We start from the raw sequence: 24,789 nt of genomic DNA on the forward strand, positions 1-24,789 counted from the left end.
ATAGTAGAAATGTCCGTTCTACTAGACTCCAAGGTGACATCTTTATATTTCTTGTTCTGTTCGACCAATGGTCCAAATTAGAGCTGCAAAAAATGGAATATTGAATTATTGTCCGTTTTGATAATTCATGAATTGGTTTGAGTCATTTCTGGGAAATAAAGTCAAAATTCTTGGATTCTAGCTTCTTAAATGTGAATATTTCCTTATTTCTTTCCTTCTCTATGACAGTAAACTCAATATCTTTGATTTGTGGACAACACAAGACAATTCACAACACAATCTTGCACTTTTTAGGACATTTTTCACCATTTTCTGAAATTTTGTTGACCAGAGAACAAAAAATATTGACCATGACAGTTGCAGCTGTAGTCTAAATATCAATGATATTCAGTCATATCCACAGAAATATTCACATTCTTCCTTAAAATATTTGCACTAATATCACGCTTTCCTTCACCATGCCTCCATTTATGGTCAAAAGTCCAAATTATAGCTGCAAAAAATAAAACATTTATTAGTTTGACTGTATTTAAAAATTTTTTAAAAAGTTAAAATACTCAGCTTTTAGCTTCTTAAATGTGAATATTTACTCATTTCTTACTTCCTTTATAACCATAAACTGAATATATTTGAATTGTGGAGAAAACAAGACGTTTCGGAACGTCATCTTGGACTTTTGGAAGCATGGATCAACATTTTTTCACTAAACAACTAATTGATTAATGGAGAAAATTTTGACAAGATGCCACCTTTCCTTCCACTAAAAGGAAAAAAACTTCAAAATTCCAATATTCCAGCTTCTTAAATGTGAATATTTCCTCATTTACTTTCTACGATGACAGTAAACTGAATATATTTGGGTTGTGAAAAAAAGCAATAAGATTCAAGACGTCATTTTGGACTTTTGGAAGCCATGACAGATATTTTTCATCATTTTGTCCAACAATGAGTCGATTAATCAAGAACATTTTGACTCATTTTGACTAGTTCAGATCCCAAAATGGACTCACCTATACAAAAATATTCACATTCATACTTAAAATATTTGAAACATGCGTTAATATCACACCTTCCTTCATCACACCTCCATATGTGGTCAGTTTAGCGCTGATTAGCACTGACATAAATGATATTCTTTTGTATTTTAGTCTGTTAAAGTATAACTGTCTAATAGACTATCCTGCTGTTAAGGGATAAAGTACATTAAGTTAAAAAGTTTGAATCATGCCTTTAGGCTTTTCATGTGTCGTCTCGATTTCAGTTTTCTGTAATGCTGTTTTTAAACTGTCTGCCTGCCAGTCGGCTGAAGGTCGGCGCTCCGCTTACCTGCCATTATTAAAACAAGACGGAGTCATCACTTGCTGACAAAGGAGGGGAAAAGAAAAAAGCCTTTAGAGCTGCATTTATCTGGATGGAGTTAAGCTGTAGAGCCAGAAAACGAAGGGGGGAGGTCCTGGCTGAAGCTGTGTTCTAAGCAGAAAAGTAATGTCACTAATGATGCGACCTGTGACCCGGCCGCCGCGAGGTGCGTGTCCGATATCGCCGCCGAGCGCAGTCAGGTGTGCAGCAGGCGAGGAAGAAGAAGCCGAGGAAGCAAGGTCAGGATTTTTCACAAGCCTCCTGCTGCCTTTCAGCCTTAATGATGAAAATGTCGGCCTCCTTTTTTTGTTTTTTCTCCTCTCATTCTCATGCCGCTACCAGACCATAACAGAGGTAAACACACATTCATAAACGCCGTCGTCGTACAAAAACCCCGGTCATATTCTTGTCACATAAACGGTGAGGCATTGTCTCCTGCACGCCCCTGGAGTGATTAAGACATGAGGCCCGGCGGGGGGTCGGCACTGTGCTTAAAGGAGCGTAGAATCGGAGGAGGCTGACGAGCATACATGCACGCAGCGGGGGTTTTAGCATGGCATCTTATCCAGGCCATTGAGGCTAATATCTGTGAATGGGGCATGCTGGCACTCGGAGCTTTGTGCTATCAGCGTTGTCTCTTCGCCTTAAAGTGCCCTCGGGGCCGTCGCAGCACGACAGCATCATCCCAGAGCAACTTCTTTATCTTTAGTGGCCGCAATTAGGAGAAAATGAGTAAAATAAGGACAGTAAGTTTAAGCGTCTCATTGTTTGATTCTCTCCTTCGCGGCTTTAAAGCTGCTCATCTGCAGCTCCATGTCGCGTCCTTGCACTGACTTTCAAAGAACTAGTTTTATAAGCTCTTTTGTGCATCGTTTCAAACCGCACGTTGTAAATCCAACAGCAGACATTAGAGTCATTACGGCTTCATTATGAGCTTTACAGCACGAAAAATTTCCAAAATGTCACCTTGCCTTCCACTAAAGGAAAAAGTTCTTTCAAACCTTCCTTTAGTTTCGAACACAAGATCTCACTGATATGAAATTTAATTATATTTCAAAGAAAGAAAGTCAAAATTCTAGGATTCCAGCTTCTTAAATGTGAATATTTCCTCATTTCTTTACTTCTCTATGACAGTGAACTGAATATATCTGGGTATTCGACAAAACAAGACATTTGAGGATGTCATCCTGGACTTTTGGAAATGCTGATTGACATTTTTCACCAAACAACTAATCAATTGAGAACATTTAACAAAATGTCACCTAGACTTCCACTACAACAAAAAAGTACTCAACGTTTCAAAGAAAACAAGTCAAAATTCTAAGATTCTAGCATCTTAAATTTGTTTATGACTATAAACTGAGCATATTTGGAACATATTTGGATATGCTAATGGACATTTTTCACCATTTTGCCAAATAGCTATTCCATTAATTGAGAAAATTTGGGCAAAATGTCTCCTTGACTTCCACTATAACAAAAAATCAAGTAGCTGTTGTTTCAAACCTTCATATAGTTTTGTTTTTTTTTTTAACAAGAAGATTTCAGTGAAGTGAAATTTGAGTAATTTAAAAAAAAAGTCAAAATTTTAAGATTCCAGCTTCTTAAATGTGAGCATTTCCTAATTTCTTTCTATCTCTATAATAGTAAACTGAATATATTTAGGTTGTGGACAAAACAAGATATTTCAGGACGTCATCCTGGACTTTGGAAGCACTGAGGGACGTTTTTTTCACGATTTCAACTAATCGACAACTAATTGATTAATCAAGAGAATTTTGACAAAATGTTCAAAACCTTAATTTAGTTTCAACCAAAAGACCAGACTGAAATACAATTTAGTATTTCAAGAATAAAGGTAAAAATTCTAAGATTCTAGCAACTTAAATATGACTGGACACTGAACATATTTGGGTTGTGGACAAAATATGGAAACACTTGATGGACGTTTCGTACCATTTCACCAAACAACTAATCCATGAATCGAGAAAATGTTCTCAAAATTTCACCTTGCCTTCAACTCAAAACAAGTACTGAGCAGTTCAAACCTTCATTTACTTTCAACTTCAGTGAAATGGAGCCTAAATCTACTCAACAGGTTGGACTCTAAGTGGCATTGAGCTACATGACAAATCCATCCTGAACAGAAAACATTATTTCTTTTTTCTTCTACTGCCATCAGCTGAAGTTTATTGATAAAACCAGAGTCCGAAGGAATACGGGGATTTAAAAAAAGAACACCTGTGATGAAAAATCATTCATTGCAACAGTCAGACGTCGACAAAATTCGCGTTATTGGGTTGTGTTCATTTTATTGAGAGGCCTCCTGTTTTAAATTGGCAAATCTCTGGAGGAGTGTAAGTGTAGCGGTGGAGATGATGCAGAGAGAAGGTTGAAAATCCTGTCAGACGTGTTTTTTTCCCTCTTTTCTTGTCCCCTTTGGTGAGGATGTCCTACAGCCTGATGATATCAAGCAGCTGGATTTGCCGTTTCAGTCTCATGTCAGCCTTGTTATTTAAGAATATCTCCACCTGACCGTCCCCCTCATCCATGCAAGTATTGATTTTTCCACTGCGCTGTAGAGCTGCGTGTTGTATCATGACCTGCACATCAAAGCTTACTGCGTGTCATTAGCCGCCATGCTTTTGCAGCAGACAGGGTATCGTTTGGCTTAATGTCTCGAGCAGCACTCGGATATAAAACAGTGTGCTGCTTCAGGAGTTATTGGTGATTCCATCTCTGCAGAACGTTATGTTGTATTATATTACATTTCCTCCTCATAGTCAAGAAGCTGCCATAAAAAAACACGGCACTTTTTGGTTGTATTTTATCTCATTTTTATTTTTATTTTACATCTGCTCGGCGTGTTGTTTTATTCTACTGTGCAATGATGCTGACTTCTAAAATCCTACGCAATGTGTTATGTAACATCAGAGGTGGAGGTGAAAACCATAACTTATTTGCTGCTGCTTCCCTCTTTGATTGAACGTTTGGGAGTTTTCAGCTGACTTAAGCTGTTTCCAGGACAAAAAAAAAAAAAAAAAAAAAAATCCAGCTTTTTTTTATTGCTATCATGCATTGGTGAAAAAAAAAAACAACAAAAAAACGTGAATGGCCGCTACACTACAGCCCCTGTCAGATTTCTAGCGATACATTTTGAAAGGAAGCAATTTCCATGCCTGGTATGAAAACTCCTTTTTAACCTTAATTACACCGCAGCTCTGTAAGGACCAAACGGTCTCTGCTGAAATTAATTTTCCCAACAGGGACTTTTATCAAAGAATCCAGATGTACTTTCTTATCATTTGTGGTCAGTGGCACTGTGTGGAAATGTACTCTGAATTAACTGTCACGTGATCAGATCAGGTTTTATTTGGATATGGGTCCTCATGTTGAGTCTGTTTCCCTACCCACGTAAGAGTCAGCTCACATGTTTTACGTTGTTTTCCACTGCGATCGTTCACCAGCATGAAAAAGATGCCAAGGTTGGCACGCACGAGGCCGAGGGAAACTATAACTGCGTTTTCCACTGCTGTCACTCATCTGAATGGTTTATTACTGACATCTTTCAGCAGAGATGAGATGTGAAGTAGAAAGCCTCTACTGCCATGCTACAGGTCATTTAGTTCTACATTTAGCCGAGGCACTTGATGATAAAGATTTGTTTTTCAGCTTGCAGTCGGTATGTTCTATCGCGGCTCTTGATCCGCAGATTGTGCATTTGACTATTTAACGGATCCTCGTGTGGTTTTATGGATGGCACACATGTGCAGTGCAGATGTCAAAACCGTTCCATAGGGGTTCGATGCGCATTCTTGCACCATATGTGTTTTACTTCAGCCCTTCGTCCTCCAAAAAAAAAAAAAAAAATCTTTGCATACTGCCGAAGCAAAAAAAAACAAATCAGCTTTCAGTTTTAGCTCCTGCTGCTCACCAGAATAATCAAAATTCCCATCAGCCTCGACAAACACACACACAGCCATCTTTTCCCCTCTAAGTTGTAAACCAAAAAAAGTGCTGCTTGTAAAATGGATTTTGAGATTGAAGCAGAAATTTGCGTTGATAAAAAAAAACAAACACAAAAAAAGAACTTTGACACTGTAGTGTGGAGAATGCGAGCAGAAAAACAGCGCCGTGTGCAACGAGTGCCGAGCCAGGCGCGCTGTCTGAAGTGTACTTGAGGTATTAGATGAGCAGGTGTTGTTGGCTTTGGAGAGCAGTTGAAAAAAGAAGCCCTCTTCTGTGCATACTGACCTTCTGCGGCTAGACGAGCTGATGAAAGAAAAAAAGCAAATGCAACAGCGAAAAATCCTGCACCTCTCTATCCAATTGTCTCACAGGTGTTACTTCACAGATGCCACCTACAAATTCAGTGTTCTGAATAGTTGACAACACAGTGGGATTTGAAAGCATCCGGATGTGCACTCACTTGTCACAGACGTTTTATTTTCCTGTCGTTTCGTCTCATCATGCCACTCACGTTGCACTCAGCTGTTTTTTTGTGTCGAATCCGGTCCTCTGGATGTCAACCTCTTCTGCTTCTGTCAGGTGTACAACCTCCCACTGAGATCAGATTAAAGCAGACATGCTGAACACAACACCACTGAGTTTGCATGCCTAGAGCAAAGCATGCTGGGATGCAGCGATGCATAGTGTGACGCTGCTCTGCGACAGCTGAATGGGTCTGTAATGTAAGTGCTGCTGTCCCTCTGTAATTGCTGTAAATCTAATTAGGATGTATGGTTTGTGGGGCATTTTTACGCAGTCGCACTGTAATGTGTTTTTATGAGATTTTCCGTAATCGTGCTGAGCATACAGCTCTATTTCATCTAAAACATTTTGTGCGATGATGAGGTTCCTCACAGCTTAAAGTTAGCCAGAAAACTCACTTCTCTGCATCAGTTGAACTTTTTGAGATGTAGAAATGTCCAAAATCGAAATGAAAAAGCTGAATAAATCTAGTTCTGCCCCACTATGTCTCTTATTTTTACAGTTAAAGGACATTGCCTTCAAACTGTGATGCTTTAAAATGCGAACAAGCGGCAAAAATGTGTAAAACTACATTTAGAATCCAAAATGAAGCTTGCTTAAGAGTCCCTTGTAATATCTGCAAAGCTGAATTTAGTAGTTTTAGCTTTACTTTGGTGATTTGAGGAAAGAAATTGGGTTAAAATCCAAAAGAAATCAAATATATTCACACATACAGATATGTTATTGACATAATAAAGGAGCAAATTATACTTTTACAGACACCCTACTCTTTCCAGTGGCTGCAGCTCGAGCACACCAGCTCACCTTTGACTCAAACACTGTAAAAGTTTATTCATGCTACACATTGGTAAGCTGTTACTACTGGAGCAAATCAGCCATGTTTGATTCCCAAGAAGAATAAGTTCAAACCTGCAAGATGCTGAAGGAGAAGTGAATCTCATTTTTGCAGTTTCTCCACCAATTTAAAGGGACAAAATGTAATTTCAAATTGATAGAATCCACAAAAGTAAAGTGCCTTCACCAAAGCAGAGAGATAAATGAGGTTTTGTCTCTTGTTTTCTCCCTTTTTTCCCTCCTTTGACAAGAGTTTCTACAGTTGTTCTTGGAAATCGAGCTTCATTTTCAGGGGGGATTTGTATGGAGGACTAAAAGTGCCAAAATTAAATAAATAAATACATCATTAAATAATTAATTAAATATGTCATTAATTAATTAAAATTGGAATTAAATATTTCATTAATTAATTAAAATTGGAATTAAATATTTCATTAATTAATTAAAATTGGAATGAAATACTTAAATGTGTTATTAAATAAATATATCATTAAATAATTAAATATGTCATTAATTAATTAAAATTGGCATTAAATATGTCATTAATTAATTAAAATTGGCATTAAATATGTCATTAATTAATTAAAATTGGAATTAAATACATAAATGTGTTATTAAATATGTCATTAATTTATTAAAATAACAATTATTTTAAGTAAAAAACATATTTCATTATTTCACTATTTAATTAATTATTTCATGGTCCTTGCGTTGCAGTGGATCATGAATTTATTTTATCTGTCAACCTCGCCCGTCAAAGTCCGTGGGCGGGACTTAACACCTGATTGGTTACCCTGCACATCAAGTCAAGGCAAATCGATTCCAGATAATGGATTGATGCAGAGCTTGTGAACACATTCCGATACACTGGGTGGCGCTGTTCACCTCTACGTTGGTTTGGATACTCTATTAACCAAAACTTTATTGGCAACCGCTAAAGACTCGGTCCTTTACCACAACTGTTGATACAGCGCGGTGCAAGACAAAATGTCGAAAACCTGCCCAGAGCTGCTGAGAGAAGCAGCAAATTTGATTGAGGAAGCTCTGAACAGAACTCCTCCGGCTCCGGCGGCTCAGTCACAGCAGATACCTGCTGCTCCAGCACGTAACGTTACACCTGTCCAAGGTAAGCTAAATAATTTAATGTTAGCCAGGTGTGTTACTAATCAGTGACTCGGGACACAGGTGTGGGTTAAATTAGATAACTATTTGGAGTTGGATCGAAAATGGTTTTGCGGTAGGCTCATTATTGTGTGCTTCGTGTGTACATGTTCAATGTAGCTAAATGGTGGAAACAAAAAACTAGTTCGCTAATCGGCAAAATAGTGTTAGCTGGCAGTAACATCAAGATAGAAGTTGTGCCTGTTTTAGCTGACTGGTGACCACTGAGCTGTGACATTTTTCTGTGTTGCAGCCGAAGTAGCAAGGCTTTTTGCGCCGTATAACGGTGGAGCCAGAAGGAATATGACGAGACGATCAGCACAAGTCCAAGTTAGTCGAAGAAGCTACACACACACTGTCTGTTGTTTGGCTGACCACAAGGCGGATAAAGTTCCAAGCGTGCAGCTTAAAGCAGACCTCCTTACTTCCGGACTTGGAGAGCAAAAAGTGACATTTTCAGGTCAGTATGAAATTAGGAATTTACCGACCCCCCCCCCCCCCCCCCCCCCCCCCCCCCCCAAAAAAAAAAAAAATAAAAAAAAGTTTGTACTGTCTTTGGCTCGTTGAAATTATTTGCAGTTCCACTCGGCATTTCTTTTTAGTCATAAGTATTTCCATATGTTCAGATTCGACTCAAACTTGATTGATTTTCATAGTGTGAATAATAGTTGTCACATGCTTTAGGTGAGTCAATATAAGTTATGTCTATTTTTATTGATTTATTGATTTATTTATTTATTTTACAGGGAGTGACAACGATCCCATGGTTATAACAAATAAACTGATGGAAGTGTTTCCGAAGCTCAAAGAAGGGGGAGGCTTTGAATTTCTAAAAATTGTAGGATCTACTCGTAGCCGAAATCTTGTGTTGCTTCCGTGTCCCAGCACTGGATACACCCTTGCCTATCTGAAAGATCCATCGACGATGATTGGACAGGCTACAATCTACATACGTCCACTTCAACAGGATCTACCCATAGATTGTGTACAGATTTACAGAGACTCAGTTTAATACATGATCAAAACAAAGCTCACTGGTGACTTTTAATCATTAGTTAAACGCCATTTGTTGTTGTTAGGAGAGCTCACAAACTGCCTCTGGTCCAGTCATCCCCTGCATCACCTGTCAGAAGGAAGTTCCCTTTTCAGAGATGAAGCTGCACAGATTGCGCTGCAATGGGTATGTACATAATTCCTAAAGAAAAGCAAGGGTAGCATATTCATTTTTATTTTGTAAAATGTCTCTCTTAGAATGTTGTGCACACAAATAATAAAGTATGACCATAATTTCAATTTTGCTAACTTCAAGGACACCCATGCTGGAATCAGAGAGAGAACAAGAGGGAGGCCGAAGTGAAGAAACTGATAGAGAGACAGCCCCAGTCAGTGACAGTGTTCCAGTGAGGCCTGGAACATCAGCTGACAGTGCAGTTGTACCAGCAGTGATTGACGAGGACTTGGATCACAAAGAAACAGACAGTGGTTTGTGTCATCACAATAGGGTTGCTCTAAGATTGTGTGTAACTTAAACTCAGTCAATAGAAAAATGACACCTTCAAGATATAATTAGATAAGAGAATACAATTACACACAATAACACTCAACTGGGTTATATATTCTGTTAAAATATTTAGTTTTTGTTCAGAATGCTGGTGGCTGTTTTTATGTCAACTCAGCTTTGTAACAGATTCTCAAGATGCTGGGTCTTATGTTTATCAGTGACATGGACAGAACTTTCCTCCTTTTCTGTAGACTGAGAGGATATCTGTATCTGCAGGTGACATGCCAACTCACAACATGTCTCTCCGGAATGGATAACTCTATTATTGTTGTTGTCTAGAATGGAAACTTATTAAAGAACCAGCTCAGGCTGCCAAAGTTTTCAAAGAGAATCTGCTAAGGGAACATGCATCTGGGAAACCACTCAAAATGAAAATGGATGTAAGGGACTCTGAAGAGGACAGGGAACGGGAACTTCTCTCATTCTATAAACAGCCGCAAGAATGGGCATGTCCACTTCACTGTAGTCTTCTTGGTAGGTAATATAAAGTTTGTAATATAAATGTATAGGTAAAGTTTATACCACTCAAGTATCTTATATGGAATTGTTACATGGGAGAATGGGATCCAAAAAAATATATTATTTAATGACCACTTATGAAAAGCACAATATTCTCCTGTTATCTGGAATAGTCAATATTAAGGATGCTATTCTAGAATTACAGGCAATAGTTATTTACCTTATCCAGTTAACTGCATTAGTCAGCCACTATTCTTCCACTGTGTTGTTATCAGTCTTTTGTTTCAGGTGATGTTGCTGTCGGAGAGGGGGTGATGCGGTACTTTATGACAGCAATAATATCCAAACTGCAGTTTGGATTCAGTCTAGATCTCGGTAAGTCTCTTGCTATTTTTAAAGTTAATATGATGCAATTTTTAAATGTATATCAGTCGTTAATTGTTGTGACTTTATCCCCTGCTCCCTTGGTACTTTACAGGAGGAATGGGCCGAACACTGCTTTTTGAGGGTGAACCTGACCATCTTGTTCCAGCAACATCAGAGGTGCTTATTGAAAGCGACCTCTTCCGGGTTGCCGGAAGGATGTTGGCCCACAGCTTTCTGCATGACGGCCCCCATGTCACAGGATTAAGTCCTGCTGTAGTTCATGTACTGTTCAACGGGGACCCTGAAACGGCAACTGTTGTTACAGAAGACTGTCCTGATCTGCACATCAGAAGTATCATAAAACTGGTATGTATCATAGAAAACTTTGCCTTGCAAAATTATTTTCTGGGCAAATGTAATAACTTGTATGGTCTTGATTTTAGCTTGAACATGAAGAACTTACACCACAACAGAAGGACACAGTTTCAGATCTTTCCCTGTCTTGGGATCTCCCGGCAGTCAACAAAACAAATCGGAGATGGCTACATAACAAACTTCTACTGCATGCAGTGAGTTCCTGCTGGTTAAGTGACAGAATTCATTGCTGTAGTGGTTGAAATTATAGAAAGGGTTGTGAACCCTGGCTTGTTATGTCAACACTGGCAAAGATGGAAAACATTTAACAGAATCTTTAGTCTTTGCCCATAGTCATGTTAAGCTCTTGAAAACCAGGATTTAATTCATATACAGTTTAACTACTTCAATATTTCTCACTCCTGCAAGTGTTGATAGAACAGTGGCATATTTAAAAAAAAAAAAAAACAATTTCACAAATGTTGACACATTAGGAAAATTATATAAAACAAAATGTAATCCTAAAAAAAATAACACTACAGTACATTGAGAGCAGCTCAACAACACATCTGGTTTTGTGAATTTGCCTTTTGATAATATACTTTAAAAAGGAGATAGTCTATTGTTCACCACTGCATTTGAGCACTAAAGACATCAGTTGCAGAAATGTATAAAATGGAATACATTATTCTAAAATGTGTTAATGTCTTATTAAGGGTTGATATATCCTGTACTAGTTTGAAGGGATTTTATAAAGCACTTCATTATGCTTTTATGAACATTTTCCCTACTGTGCCAACTTTTGTAAAAGTTGGGTTGAGGATTTGGTCTGTAATATGGGTCGGGCCTGTCTCTTAGGTCATTGGGAGAACCATGCGCCAAATTAAACAGCTGAGAAAGGGACTGAAAGATGTGATGGTATGGCCCCTGCTGACATCTAGGCCAGATGTTGTCTCACTTCTTTTCCCTAAAATGGCTGAAATGCAGTTCACACCCCAGGTATGTCAGTAATTTAGTTACATTTGTGACTTTACTTAATGAATTTACATGTGTTTTCAATGACTGAGCCGGTTATTTTTCCATTTACCAATAATGTGATCTGCATATTCCTTCACCAAAATAAGTTCTCCCTTTAAAATAATTACATTGATGTGTTTTTTAAGATGCTCCTAGAAAAAATCACATGGCCAGCTGAGGACAGTGATGATGAAGACTTTGACATAGAGTCCACGTGCCGCATCACTGGCTTTCTAAGGATGTTCATTGAAACAGGTATTAACACCTTATTTGGCAAACATATTGCTCTCTTTACAAATGCTTTTATGTCTCATGGATAGATATGATCAATTAAAGTTTAATTAAATGTTGTCTTGAATCCATTTTATGACTTTTAGCTTCATCAGGTACACTGGCCCAGCTGTTGACATTCTGGGTTGGCTGGGAGAAGCTTCCTCCTGAACTGAAAGTGGAGGTGTCTGGGGGAACCCTTCCTACGTCCTCCACATGCTTTGAAACACTAAAGCTGCCAGCTCATTTCAAAACCTACGTGGACTTCGAGGAAGCGCTCGTCTCTGCCATAAGTAGTGCACAGACTGGATTTGGACTTCTTTAAGTTTTCAGACAGATGTCATTGAATGAACTGTTCAGTTGGTCAGGTCAATTGACACAAGTTCAATGTCTTTGAAAACATTTAACATACTGTGTAGTAGTTGATAATGGTTTTATTCAAAATATTTTTTCCACTTACTGAAACCAAACAGTTCTGCATCTTCAGCTTTCAGTGTTAACAGAACAACATTCATGTTATTCATTCTGTGCATAAAGTGCATTTACAAGATCGTAACAATGATTATGGTAGAGGACCAAAGTAAAACAGCTTTTTTTTTAAGGAAAGCAAACTTTTTCAGTTGATGCTTGCTTGTTGTAATATGCTAAATAAAAGCAGGGGTTGGACATCAGTCTTCTATGATTCTTGATAAAACTTGCACAGTCTCTACATATGATCTAAGTGCATCAGTTACAGAAACTCCTGGAGCTGGCAAAATGGCAACCTCTTCCAGCGAGAGCTCACGGGCCAGCTGAACCTCGGGGACTGACACAGTGCCTCCATGAAGACTGTGAGGTCCGTTCCAGTCGATTCCATAGTCTTCATAAACCTGAATGCAGGACAAGCATGATCAATCTTGTACTTAAAACTAGTCTGACACATCATTACACAAAATATTTAAGGTTGTTATTTTTGGTCACCAAGTTGATGAGAAATTAAATGTTGCCTATTCAGTTTTGTAAAATAGTACAGTTATGCATAGTATACACAATTGAAACTACAGCTCAGAGGTTGATCTTTGAAAGCTGAGGAGACACTGAAGATGCTATAACCTCTGTTTCAAGTAAAATATTTTCTCCCATAATTCCTTTGGAGGAACAGACATTTAAAAAGTGTTAAAAGTTGATCTTTCTTTAACCTCAGTAGGATCCTCCGTAGGGCCTTGCTCTCTGTATCTTCTCCAGAGTTGCTGTGGTGACTGATTCCTTTCAGTTCTAAGACCATGAAAGTTCCAAGCATCCCTGAAAGAGTCAAGGCTTTGCTGGATTAGTGGAAGGAAGCTCCGGTGCAGTGCGAAAAGATGGACTTCATTTTCTGGATTCAGTGTTCCCTGATCTTCCAATGAAGTGAAGATCTGATAGAAGAGGTCCAGGGTATGTTCATACACATCTTTCCACATCCTTTCTATTCTGTGTTTAGGAAAAAAATTGACAAGGTGTTAATATATGTGTGACATATGCTAAAGAAGTACATTCAACTGGTATGCTGCTTGTGTGAGCCTAGGTGCCAAACATATTTATTTACCGTTGATTGTGGACACTTCTGCCTGTGATGTGCGAATTCCTGTCGGTACCTCTGCTCCTGATCATGAATTCTGCTACATCTGCATTCTCGCCCCCTTTGTCAGACCGCACCCTTGATGGCAGCCCGTACTGCTCAACAGCAGCAATAAAGCTCTGTAAGACTGTACTAGCTCTGTTATTGCCAGCCACAGTCAGGTAGACGACTAAACGACTGAATCCATCCACCCCACCATGGACAACAAATCTCCACCTGTCAGGCAATTGTGAACACAAAAAGGCACAACTTCATTGTAAAACAATACAAAGGACATCTATAGGAAGAGGCATTGTTTATATGCTAGTATCACTGACCTGATGAGCTTATGATTGCCATCTATATGCCATAAAGAGTTTGGGCCAGGAACAGAATACTGCCGTCGTCTTAATACACGCAGTCTTAGACGTCTCATGTAGACGCCCTCTGCATCAACTCTGCGTAAAGACTCTTGCAGTCTTGAGACTGAGGGGAGGAAAAAAAAATAACCATAAACTCAATGCCAGCTTCATTAGAAACACCTGTTCAATATACTTGACCAGTACTGGAACAAAAATATAAATATTTTGTTTTGAGGAAATGGTGGTGTCATAATAAAAGACAATTTAATGATGTGTGTAAAACGGCTACACTACAGAACCACCACAGCCTCAAAAATAATCAGAGTTCACTTAATTTTCTGAAAGAGAATAAACAAGTTGCAAACCATACTTCAGGATAGGATACTTTAATGCACAGCTATTGGCTTCAAGTAAACTGCAAATAAAATTACTGATGCATTGCAAATGGATACATGAATATTATCTTAAAATTAGCTAGGCTCACTAATTTACTTTGTAGTTCATATTTAAATAATAAATACATAAAAAATAAATTCAATAATACAACAGTTCTGACCGGTTAATTTGATTGGACAAGACGCATTCCATGAGTGCTGATACAGTACATCATCACTGGGACATGTAACAGTAAAATCACTTCTCTCACAGGTTTTCCAAACATAACTGTTAATTAGCCAACTATTACACTCGTTATATTGTTGCAAACTGACGTTCACGCCGAGAAGATGGATATGATGACGTTTGTAGAGCTGTTGTAGGTTATAAAAGCAAAACAAAGCTGTGATATCGTTTGAACTGAATTATCAATGATCATTTGTTGAGGTACGGATGAGGATGAGGGAGAGTGGAAGCTGTGTCGACATCCAGGTTTGCCAACGTTTCATCAGCCGAACTGGACAAAGTTACAGTTGCAGATCAATAAGGCTACAAAGTACTGCGTTGTGCTGCGTTGCCTGGCTACAGACGAAGGGCACTGTTTTTTTTCCGCGGAGCTATATAGCCTAACATAACCTACTTAAATAATTTATTTTATCACCCTCTATTAACATTTCCTTACTCAGCATTGCTAAAAGCTGTGGTTGAACTTTTGTATAAAGCAACATCACACGAGAGGTAGTGATATTGTACTGTATATCGTTAAATATTGCCCATATTATACTCACTTGGAACACGCACACCTCTTGCATTCAGATGACCACGCATTAGCTTGTAGCCGGTGTTTGGATGTCTTCTGTGGACTTCACTTACAATACGGTCCAACTCCTCATCATTCACTGCTGAATACAGGTCTGTCTTTCTGCGCAAACAAAAAACATTAACATCGCGTAATACACTAAATGTAATATCCTTTCTGAGTGGATGAGACTGGCAATTCATAAACTGAAAACTCATGAATTTAGTGTAAATACCTTAAACCGTATTGTTGCATGCGCCTCCTGACGGTCCTCTTTGACACTCCGAGCATCGCTGCAATCTGACAGGCTGACAATCCACAAAGAACGTGATGTTCCAGAACTTCCCTTGGTATGTCAAACGCCAAACGCCCTGGTCCCTGTGTGTGCGCCTGTTGCGCCCTGGTACCAGAAAAGCGGCGGAGTACGTCTTCTAAATTTGCTGTCGCTCTACGGTCAACATCTTGGCCGGAAAGTGCGGAAATAACCCCAACAACTTCAATAAATTCCTCCGCTTTATACACTACATGCTCGGGGTCAACAGGTCCTGCTTCCACGTACTGGGCAAGGTCTAAAATGTCTGTCACTAACTCTCTCGAAAGTTCACGGAGATCCTCCATCACGTTTAGAAAGACTCCTTCTACTTCTGGTTTCAAGGCAGACCAAAGCAGTGGATTAGACTAGATTCGCGTTAGTCCCGCCCACGGACTTTGACGGGCGAGGTTGACAGATAAAATAAATTCATGATCCACTGCAACACAAGGACCATGAAATAATTAATTAAATAGTGAAATAATGAAATATGTTTTTTACTTAAAATATTTGTTATTTTAATAAATTAATGACATATTTAATAACACATTTATGTATTTAATTCCAATTTTAATTATTTAATGACATATTTAATGCCAATTTTAATTAATTAATGACATATTTAATTATTTAATGATATATTTATTTAATAACACATTTAAGTATTTCATTCCAATTTTAATTAATTAATGAAATATTTAATTCCAATTTTAATTAATTAATGAAATATTTAATTCCAATTTTAATTATTTAATGAAATATTTAATTCCAATTTTAATTAATTAATGACATATTTAATTAATTATTTAATGATGTATTTATTTATTTAATTTTGGCACTTTTAGTCCTCCATAGATTTGGACCTAGTGATAGAAAATTGAAAGACTCTTCAGTCACTATTCTATAGCCGTTACATTGTACTGTCAGCATTGACTTTCCTCTTCAGTATAGTGTTTTCTGTAGTAATTTAACTTTAATGTCCAGCCTCCTTCTGCGTCAAGCTTAAAAAAAAAAAAAAAAATCCAATTCACCTCATTTTTGCCCCCGAATATTATCATTTTTTCATCCCTGTGGCCAAAACATGGAACTTTTCCGAGGTGGAGGATGCACTTCCCTATCATCACTGGGGAATGAAGTTTTTGACATGCCTAGAGTGATTTGTGCACATCCAAGTAAAAGAGCTGACAGGGTCGCTGCACTCCCTTTCCCCTCCACACGTTTCATCCGTCCACTCTTACTTTTTCAGATTTTTATTTATTTTTTTACTAAATCTACCACTTCTACGCTGTGAGGAGCCTCTTGTTTGCTTGTGAAAAATCAATCGGCATTACATGAGGGGGGACAGAGAAAGAGAACAGGCTCGACAGGCTGCTATCCCCGTCAGTCTGACCCTGCCTGACGGCTGTCATCTCCCTTAATTGCTTTGCTAATATCATCCCCACTCAGCCTGGATCTAGGTCAGCAGGGCCCCTCTGCTGGAGCTGACTTCAGGCTGTCCTCCTTCATGATCTCTCCTGCTGTCTGCCTTTTTATTATTTCTTTTCCCATCTCCCCTTTAGGGTCCTCTCAATTAGAATATAAACATACAGTGGGAATATGAGCGAGATGCATTGTTTCTTGTTCTGAGATGATCCTGGCTCGGATTAAGCCCATCACAGACGCAGGCAGTAGATAATCATTTATGCACTCTCCTCTATTCTGGGATGGGAAATAGGCTTGCCAGAATTAACCTTTATATTTCCCTCAGGTGATCCGCTTTTTTCCTTTTCGACCATCTTTTTGCACCAAAGCCTAGATAGATAGATAGATAGATAGATAGATAGATAGATAGATAGATAGATAGATAGATAGATAGATAGATAGATAGATAGATAGATAGATAGATAGATAGATAGATAGATAGATAGATAGATAGATAGATCCTTTATTCACCCCCTTGGAGAAAGTCAATTCAGTTGCTCAAACATGTTACATTTAAGAAGAATAAGGAAGCTATTGTGTGAAAATAATGCGCAAAAATACACTATAACAATAGAAATAATAATAATAAGCATATAGAAGCAAAGGCGAATTTCGCTGGATTTTGGTAGATTTTTATGTGAATGTTCTTAATGAAATATTAGAAGTTTTACTGATATATATGTAATCACTTTAGATATTTTTAGGATTTTTTTGAAGATTTTTACTCATTTTTTGAAAATATTTACAAGAATTTTCTTGCCAAATTTGGGGGATTTTTTTTAAATGAAACTTTTAAGGGAAACTTTTTAAGGAATTATTGGAATTTTCTTCCTGAAGGTTTTGCAACTTTTCAGAAATTTGTGGAATTTTTTTTCTGAATTTTTGGGTTTTTTTCAGACAAGGAAACAATATTTTTTGGTGCCTATAAATGAGGACAACAGGAGGGTTAATTGGACTCATAGAATGAAGTGATTTAATAAAAAGTTGTGATTTTAAGGTTGGATTTGTGTTCATTTTCCTGGATGAACTGCATGTCACACGTAATTAGTTCAAAGACGTTTGGGAGGTTTTACAGTTTCTGGCTATAAGATATGGTTTACCTCATTTTAGAAACTAATATATACAGCATAACATAAGAGTCCAAAGTGCAAATTATGTGCAAATAGTGCTGGTTGAAGAAATGACATGCAAAAATTGCTGATATTTACAATAACAAAGTCTAAGTACATAAAAATAATAATTATGTTGTAATAATAAGCAAACATGCTTGTTTTATATGTAGTTTTTTTTACAATTACAACGGTTGGATAATTAATTTCTGTTCGAGTTGCATACAGCTCAGCGGTTTCAGCAAACATGACAACTGACTATAAATCGAATGCAGTAAAAAATTAACTATTACTGCCGTTATTTAGCCGAGCAGGATTGTGTTTGGGAAAATTTAAAGCCGCCGTCAGGAACTGCTATGCATAACCATTTATTTAAAAGCAATAAAAATAAATTGCCTGTTTGTCAGCTGAGGATGGGCAGGATGTTATGTCAGAAATGTAAAATCAGCAGCAGCAGCCGTATTCCTCGCCTCCATCAAAGTGAAATGTAGGGAAACCCGATGAGGAGTCGGAGGCTGCTTCAATCATTGTCATGTCAGTCACTCTTAAATCGAAGCAGTGGCGCTATAAATACACTACGAGATGTATTATTTGTTTAAATTTGTAATCTTTGTAAAGATTCAATCTCTCCTCTCCGTGTCCCATATAAAGCAGCTTAATGAAGTCTGCAGAGCTAACTGCAGCCCGGTTATTGTTGCCAACGCACCATGGTGTGACGCCTCGAATCATTTGATGCTTCGGTTATTTTTACTATCAAGTAGGCTTGCATAACAAAACATTTTCAGAGATGAAACTTCAATTTTGCTTCCAGCCTCTCTTGGCAAACTGTCCGACTGGCTCAAGGAAAGTAGGCAGAGCGGCGTTTTGTTGGGGAGAGGAGAGGAGGATGTTATGTGAGTGTTGGGGATGAAGCACAGACCAGCTGTTTCCTGCCTTGGGAAAAATGGCAATATTCCCCCTGTGAGTGTGTGAATCTGTGAGTCAGACAGTTTTAGTAGCAGCAAACATCGTTAATTTAGGACTTGGTTGTTGCATAACCCTTTGTACTGATTGTGTAGCACAGTTTTTTCTTGGATTCAGAACAGCTGACTCAAAGGAAAACAGTCTCCTTTTTTTTACGTTAACAAAGCCACCTTAAATAAGCAACCATGCTATTAGCATTTTTAACACTTAGAAATATGGTTTAATATAGTTGCTCACATCATTAATTTCCTTGGATATTACATATATTTGTGTAGAACTGGAAAGCCTGCTTTGATCTAAGTACAGAAGTTTCAGGATTTCCTTAGGTTGGACAAAATTTCAACCCTTTGAAGCGATTTTGGGGTGTTTTTTCACTCCTATCACACTGTGGGCTCATTTCACTGTAATATGAAGTCCAGCACAACCATTATTAGAAGTACAGAGAACTCAAAAATGCTTTGTGTAATATGATACAATTATAGTGCCATAAATCATAGAAATGGCAAAGTCTAAAGCTGAATTTCTGTGATTAGACTTAGACAGAGTTTATTAATCCCCAGAGGGAAATTCTGTTGTTACAGCAGCAGGATATTCAACAGCAAGACAACACAGAATATTAGGGTCAGGTATGAGGTGAAGGTAACATAAAATAAAATAGAATAAAATGAAGTAAAATAAAATAGAATAAGAATATGAAAAATACAATAAAGAAACAAAAAATTACAAACTATAAATGAATATATGAGAGTGATACAGAAATGTGCAAATGATAATTTATTTTACCAAAAATTAAAAACCTGAAATCAACATGCACAACATTTTTCCAGTGCAGTAACAGCTGTTACTGATACTGAAAAAAAATACTGACTCTCTATATAAATATTTAACTATTTACATTTCTGAATTTATTTCCATACTTACACTGCCTGCAGTTCAACTGAGCAAGTAGTTGCAGAATTTTTGTCACATGACTTTTGGCTACATCTGAGTCAATAATGGCTTCATGTTTGCACCAAGAAGCACAGATTTTGTTGTTGTTGTTTTTTACATAATCTGGTTTCTTTTTGGCGATTTTTTTAAAATTAGATATGGAGAATAAAATCATTTGGATAAAATGTTATGATTTGAAGGTTAGATTTGGGTTAATTTTCCTGGATGAACAGCACATTATGTATGATTAGTTCGAGGACTGTTGAGAAGCTTTACAGTTTCTGGCTATAATAAATGGTGAACATTTTTAAAACTAACATAGCTTTGGGATGCAGAAGGTCAAAACTGTTTAATCTTCACCTGAATGCTGTTTTATATAATAAAGCTTCAGTTTTCCTTAATGTGTCTAGTTTGTCCTTGTGACATGTATGTGTTGAATGTTTCTTCCACATAGTATTTCCATGGTGTATTTTTCAGGACAGCATTGTGAGCTAGAACATTGCTCTCAATAGATTTCTTCCCTGATTAAATAAGGATAATTATTCAATCAGTCATACTCGGACAACAGTACTCGAAGGTAGAAACTACATCCCAGATACCGCATCCTTAAAGCAAATCTTTCTTTGACACTTAACAAAAGAGATAGGTTATTAATAAAGAGATCTGTAGGAAAAAAAACTAAACAATTTGTCTATGGGGTGTTTGAAAGGTCGACCTTCTCGCCGGCGGCTTCTCTGTTGTTTACATCCACCGTCGTGCCTACAGGCAGCCGTTTTAAACAAGGTAGCAAAGCACAGACGAGGGACGAGGGGCTAGTAATTGTGTCAGCGGATCGGCTCAGACCCAGGAACTGTCAAGACCTCATACTTTCCCCAGCTCCAGGTTTAATGGAGCATATGAGGGCCAAGGTGCGCTACCCCGACCCCAGTCTAGGCGCTGCTCGAATGGCCTCCCGTCCTCCTTTGATAGGCGCAGTGGAACAATAAGCCTAAGGTGGAGCAGCTGGAGAAAGCATTAGTGTAAGACCCTTCCTGCTGGTTGCTATTTCAGCCTCACTGCCCTCAGTTTGCTGCCGCAATGAGACTCCTCTGTTCATGACCTTTAACAATAGCAATAACAGTGTTTTTGTGCCTCCAGTTGCATTGTTGCAATTTAGCACAAATACGCGACTGCATGTAGCCTCCACACGTTCAGGTGTAAATGAGCGTTTGGTCGCTGCCGCTAACAGTCGGCTGATCCCTCCCCGAAGGTTTTCTACAACACCTCCATCCCCTGGTGGGCAGTAATCTTGTGTACATTGGCCAACGGTCGCAGATTCCAAACGCCGTCCAAACCGAACCCCCCCTTTATCGTAAAGAGTGAAAGTCCAGCTGTCGCCAAAACTGTTTGGTTTGGAGGATCTTGAGAGCTGAATGGAGGGAGATCCTTCGGGCAGCTCAAAGCCTGTTGTTTTTGAGCTGCTATTGATGGGAAAAATGCCCAGATTTCACACATCGGTGGCATCACTCTTCAAATCACAACTAGACTAATGAGCTTTAATTACACATTTCTCAGTTTGTGCTTTCTCAGTACCTACGTTTCCTGCTGCTTGTCAACCCCAAAACCCACCAGAGGTTTCAGAAAGCATGTTTTCTTTAAAGAATTGCCCAAATTCCACCATTTATCAAACACGAAGAATCAGATTTTTCTTGTTCTTCGTCCTTCAACTGGGTAACTCTATCAGGAAAATTACCAAAGTCAAAGCTTAAAACTGTGATATTTAATTAAAATCACTTTATTCTATATGTGTCATTCCAAAAATTCAGCTAAAATAAGAACAGGTCGTCGTCTTTAGAATCCCCTTTCATAAACTGCCATTTCTTTCTAGTATTATAACACCTGTGAGCAATATTGTAAATGTTAATTCTAGCTTTTTGTCTATAGAGCCGCAGTCATAAAGGTCATGGGAAGTACTTTAACAGAAGGCAACTGGACTGAATGAAAATAAAAAGTCCAGTTCAGATTCTAGGTTCTTTTCAATTTTGGCCAAACAAATAAAGAAATTCTACCTTTTATTTAATTCTGTTTCAGTGATTTATGGCATAATAACGGTGTCACGCTGCACAGTAGGCGGGTTTGAGTTCTTTCTCCATAAAATCCCAGATTTTGTATCGCAGTGAAAAATGACCCCACAGTGAGTAAAAATGTGACAGGAACAAAAAAAATGCCCCAAAACTGCATGAAACATCAAGCAAAGAGAAGCATGAAGTGGTCTACAGCTGTGTTGAAGCTTTCGAGCTACACTTTGGTTGCAAATTCTTCTTTGGCAGCTCTTTTTTGAGGCTTTTTTGGCTTATTTCTTCAATATTTTTGCATGTACAATATGCATCTTCATTTGCTGCATCCACCATGTTTATGTAAAGACGGACTGGCGATTTGTCAATCCATTGTAGAAGGATTGATCAGCTCATCTGATGGCAGCAGAAAATTCAGAAATGTTTGCATACAACAAGTAGCTGTTTTCTTTTTTTCATTCTGAAGTCAGTGTTTGGAAGGCAGAGGATGAATGTGTTCTGGGAGAAGAAAGTTTCCTTATCAGAGTTCACGAAATCCTGCAGTGGAATCTTGTCCTTGTCCTTGAATTTTGGAGAGTTTGTCCTGATAGTGGCTGGAATAATTCCTGTATATTCCTGTAACAGTCTTATTATGAACCAGACAGAGTTTCTTTGTTTGTGTCTGTTTCCTAGATCCACATCTCAGACAAGTGGAAATGTTTGGTCATTATGAGAGTCTTGCTCCTGGTGTGAGAGTCGGTCCACTGTTCGTCTTTATCATGGAGAAGAATGAGGCTTTTCATATGTCGAGGCCTCAGTTACAAATATGAGTGTCTGCTTCCTCTGAGAAAACTCTTCTTCCAGTCTGTGAAGTTTCATAGCGTGACATTTTGAGGTTGCATCTGCTCACTGTCCTTCGCTCTGTCATATGTTTATTACATTAATTCAAACCATCTACAATCTTAATTTACCACATTGTCTGCTATTCAAAGGAAATGTGCAAATGGCATCACTAAGTAAATGAATAACAACGGCATCCAAACTTTCCTACTACACATTAACCAAGCAAAAGTGTGACAGTTGTTTTATTCAGGCAGCTATATGTACGGCTAATCATGCGATCACAACTAAATATTCACATCATGGATCAGGATTCACCCCCAGGCTGGGCGATAAATATTTCTGATGGTAAACTCACTCTATGAATTATTACTAATAATTCTTAATGATGTCTTTATAGTAAAAAGCAGAGCAAAGAAATATTTGTTTTGAATTTAACCACCTTACTTTGAATTTTCCCTTTTTAGCCTTTTTTTTTTTTTTATCAAGGTACACGGGTAATAATTTTAATATTGAGACAAATATAAAAAATGAAAAAAACAAACAGCTGAATTGAGGTGCAGTGAGACTGTCTGACCGACGTGTACCAGAAAGAAATACATGCAAAATGCACACAAAAATGATGGAGTACTGTAATTTTCCTGATAAATAATGCCATATATCTGTAAAATGTTTTTTTTTTTTAACCAAAATTATAGTCACATATTGTAGAAGAATTAATTGCAATTTTTAAAAATTATATTGACATCTAATGTTTGCCCTGTGTTTTTTAAGGTCAATATGTAAATTAGTACATTTCTTAATATCACATTTCTGAAAATAACGACAGAAAAAAAAGAAGTTCTTAATGTGCATAATTTTTCTTTCGATTAGTGGCAAATAACTGTTTTTTTTTTTTTGCTTTTTTAGATTTAAATACAGCTAAACAATCTCATAGTCAAACATAAAAGAAGGAATTACTATTAGATAGATTTTAAAATTTTTTTTATTTATTTATTTATTTTTTTACAGTTTCGGCCACAGGCAACTTAGTACTTCTACAAAACAGGGAAATACATGTAAAATAAAAAATATCATACAATTTTTTCAGTCTTTAATGTACACTTACCTAACAACCATTTCACTGTTTATTATTATTATTATTTAATAACACTGGAACATCTGTGAAATAACAACAGTTTTGAAAAAAAAATAATATTTTTACAGTGTACATTGAAATTTAAGCAGGCAGTGGTGGCCACATGCTCTAAGTTCTTTTATTCTATCGCACTAACGATTGTACTTTCAAGCTGTATGGATCTATCTGTTGAATAATGATATATTAATTATTAATTGTTGTTTTGAGCAGTAATTGTGGCTGGGGTCTATATTGAGTCCAGCTATCAAGTCCACAGCTCTGGTTCTGAGGAAAAACAATCTTGTGCAGGAGAAATGAAACAGTAATGAAAGTTGTCTTGCTGAGACAGTGTTCCACCCAGAAGACTGCAGAGAGCAGGGCGTCCAGGAAATTGTGCAGGTGCTTCCAACACATTGTTTTATCACTGTCTACTCTGCTCCCAGCCAGCACACCGGCTCGGCTTGACTGTGTTCTCACGTTGATTAGCCACAGCAGCTCTGGTGGCAGCACTTTCGCCGCTCGCTTTCTCAGCAGAGCACCATCTGCAGCTTTCGTGTTTGCCTCGCACTCCCGGCCTCATTCAGATGTGAACGCCAAAACAATCAGATAGGAAGACATTGACATGAACACACATGAGGGCGGATCTGTGAGTCAAATTTCCCCCCTTTGCTTTCCTGCGTCCTGGTAAACAGATTTCGAAGATGAGCTCGTTGAGTGGTGTCTTCTCTGTGATTCAAGGCCACAACCTCACAGGGGAAAATAAACAGCGGCATCTAGGAGGGAAAATAATCACGCTGTGATATTAGGATCATCTCGCTATTGCTCTTCAAATGCCTTCATTTATTCCTTCTTTTGAGCCTTTTCTGGTCCCTGGGTAACGGTACGTATGTATCTGCAGCAAACTGCCAGTTATCATGTTTGACATCTGCAATTGACTCCCATCAGTCCGCAGATAGAAATCGCTTCTCCAACAAAGAAGCGGGAATGAAAGAGGCATATTTTCTCACAAAAACCACCAACTCAACAGCATCTTTTAAATATT

The 24,789-nt window shown here is 37.9% G+C and overlaps 3 protein-coding genes across 10 annotated transcripts in view; 2 read left to right on the forward strand and 1 right to left on the reverse strand.

Annotated features, from left to right (window-relative positions):
* The window catches only part of LOC111569679 (kelch-like protein 29), a 339,950-nt gene that overhangs the window by 24,121 nt on the left and 291,040 nt on the right, over positions 1 to 24,789 (forward strand). The window lies entirely within an intron of this gene.
* LOC118470840 (uncharacterized) lies at positions 6,999 to 12,538 on the forward strand. 2 transcript variants are annotated; one of them, XM_055016005.1, is made up of 12 exons: positions 7,001 to 7,810; positions 8,099 to 8,305; positions 8,592 to 8,830; positions 8,925 to 9,025; positions 9,155 to 9,327; positions 9,686 to 9,880; positions 10,154 to 10,240; positions 10,344 to 10,597; positions 10,675 to 10,800; positions 11,444 to 11,584; positions 11,749 to 11,857; positions 11,980 to 12,538. In XM_055016005.1, the coding sequence occupies exons 1-12, from the start codon at positions 7,672 to 7,674 to the stop codon at positions 12,195 to 12,197; spliced, it is 1,989 nt and encodes a 662-aa protein (XP_054871980.1). In that variant the 5' UTR covers positions 7,001 to 7,671; the 3' UTR covers positions 12,198 to 12,538. The 2 variants fall into 2 exon arrangements, with proteins under 2 accessions (XP_054871981.1, XP_054871980.1); XM_055016006.1 differs by lacking the exon at positions 9,686 to 9,880 and having other exon boundaries at positions 6,999 to 7,810.
* LOC118470839 (uncharacterized) lies at positions 12,282 to 15,780 on the reverse strand. Its single transcript, XM_055016007.1, has 6 exons — positions 15,220 to 15,780; positions 14,974 to 15,107; positions 13,787 to 13,934; positions 13,437 to 13,685; positions 13,051 to 13,321; positions 12,282 to 12,741 (listed from the first exon to the last, which is right to left on the reverse strand). Exons 1-6 carry the CDS (start codon positions 15,600 to 15,602, stop codon positions 12,541 to 12,543), a joined length of 1,386 nt encoding a protein of 461 aa, XP_054871982.1. The 5' UTR covers positions 15,603 to 15,780; the 3' UTR covers positions 12,282 to 12,540.

Source organism: Amphiprion ocellaris, chromosome 12 (assembly GCF_022539595.1).
Source record: "Amphiprion ocellaris isolate individual 3 ecotype Okinawa chromosome 12, ASM2253959v1, whole genome shotgun sequence".
Classification (NCBI taxonomy): Eukaryota; Metazoa; Chordata; class Actinopteri; family Pomacentridae; genus Amphiprion; species Amphiprion ocellaris.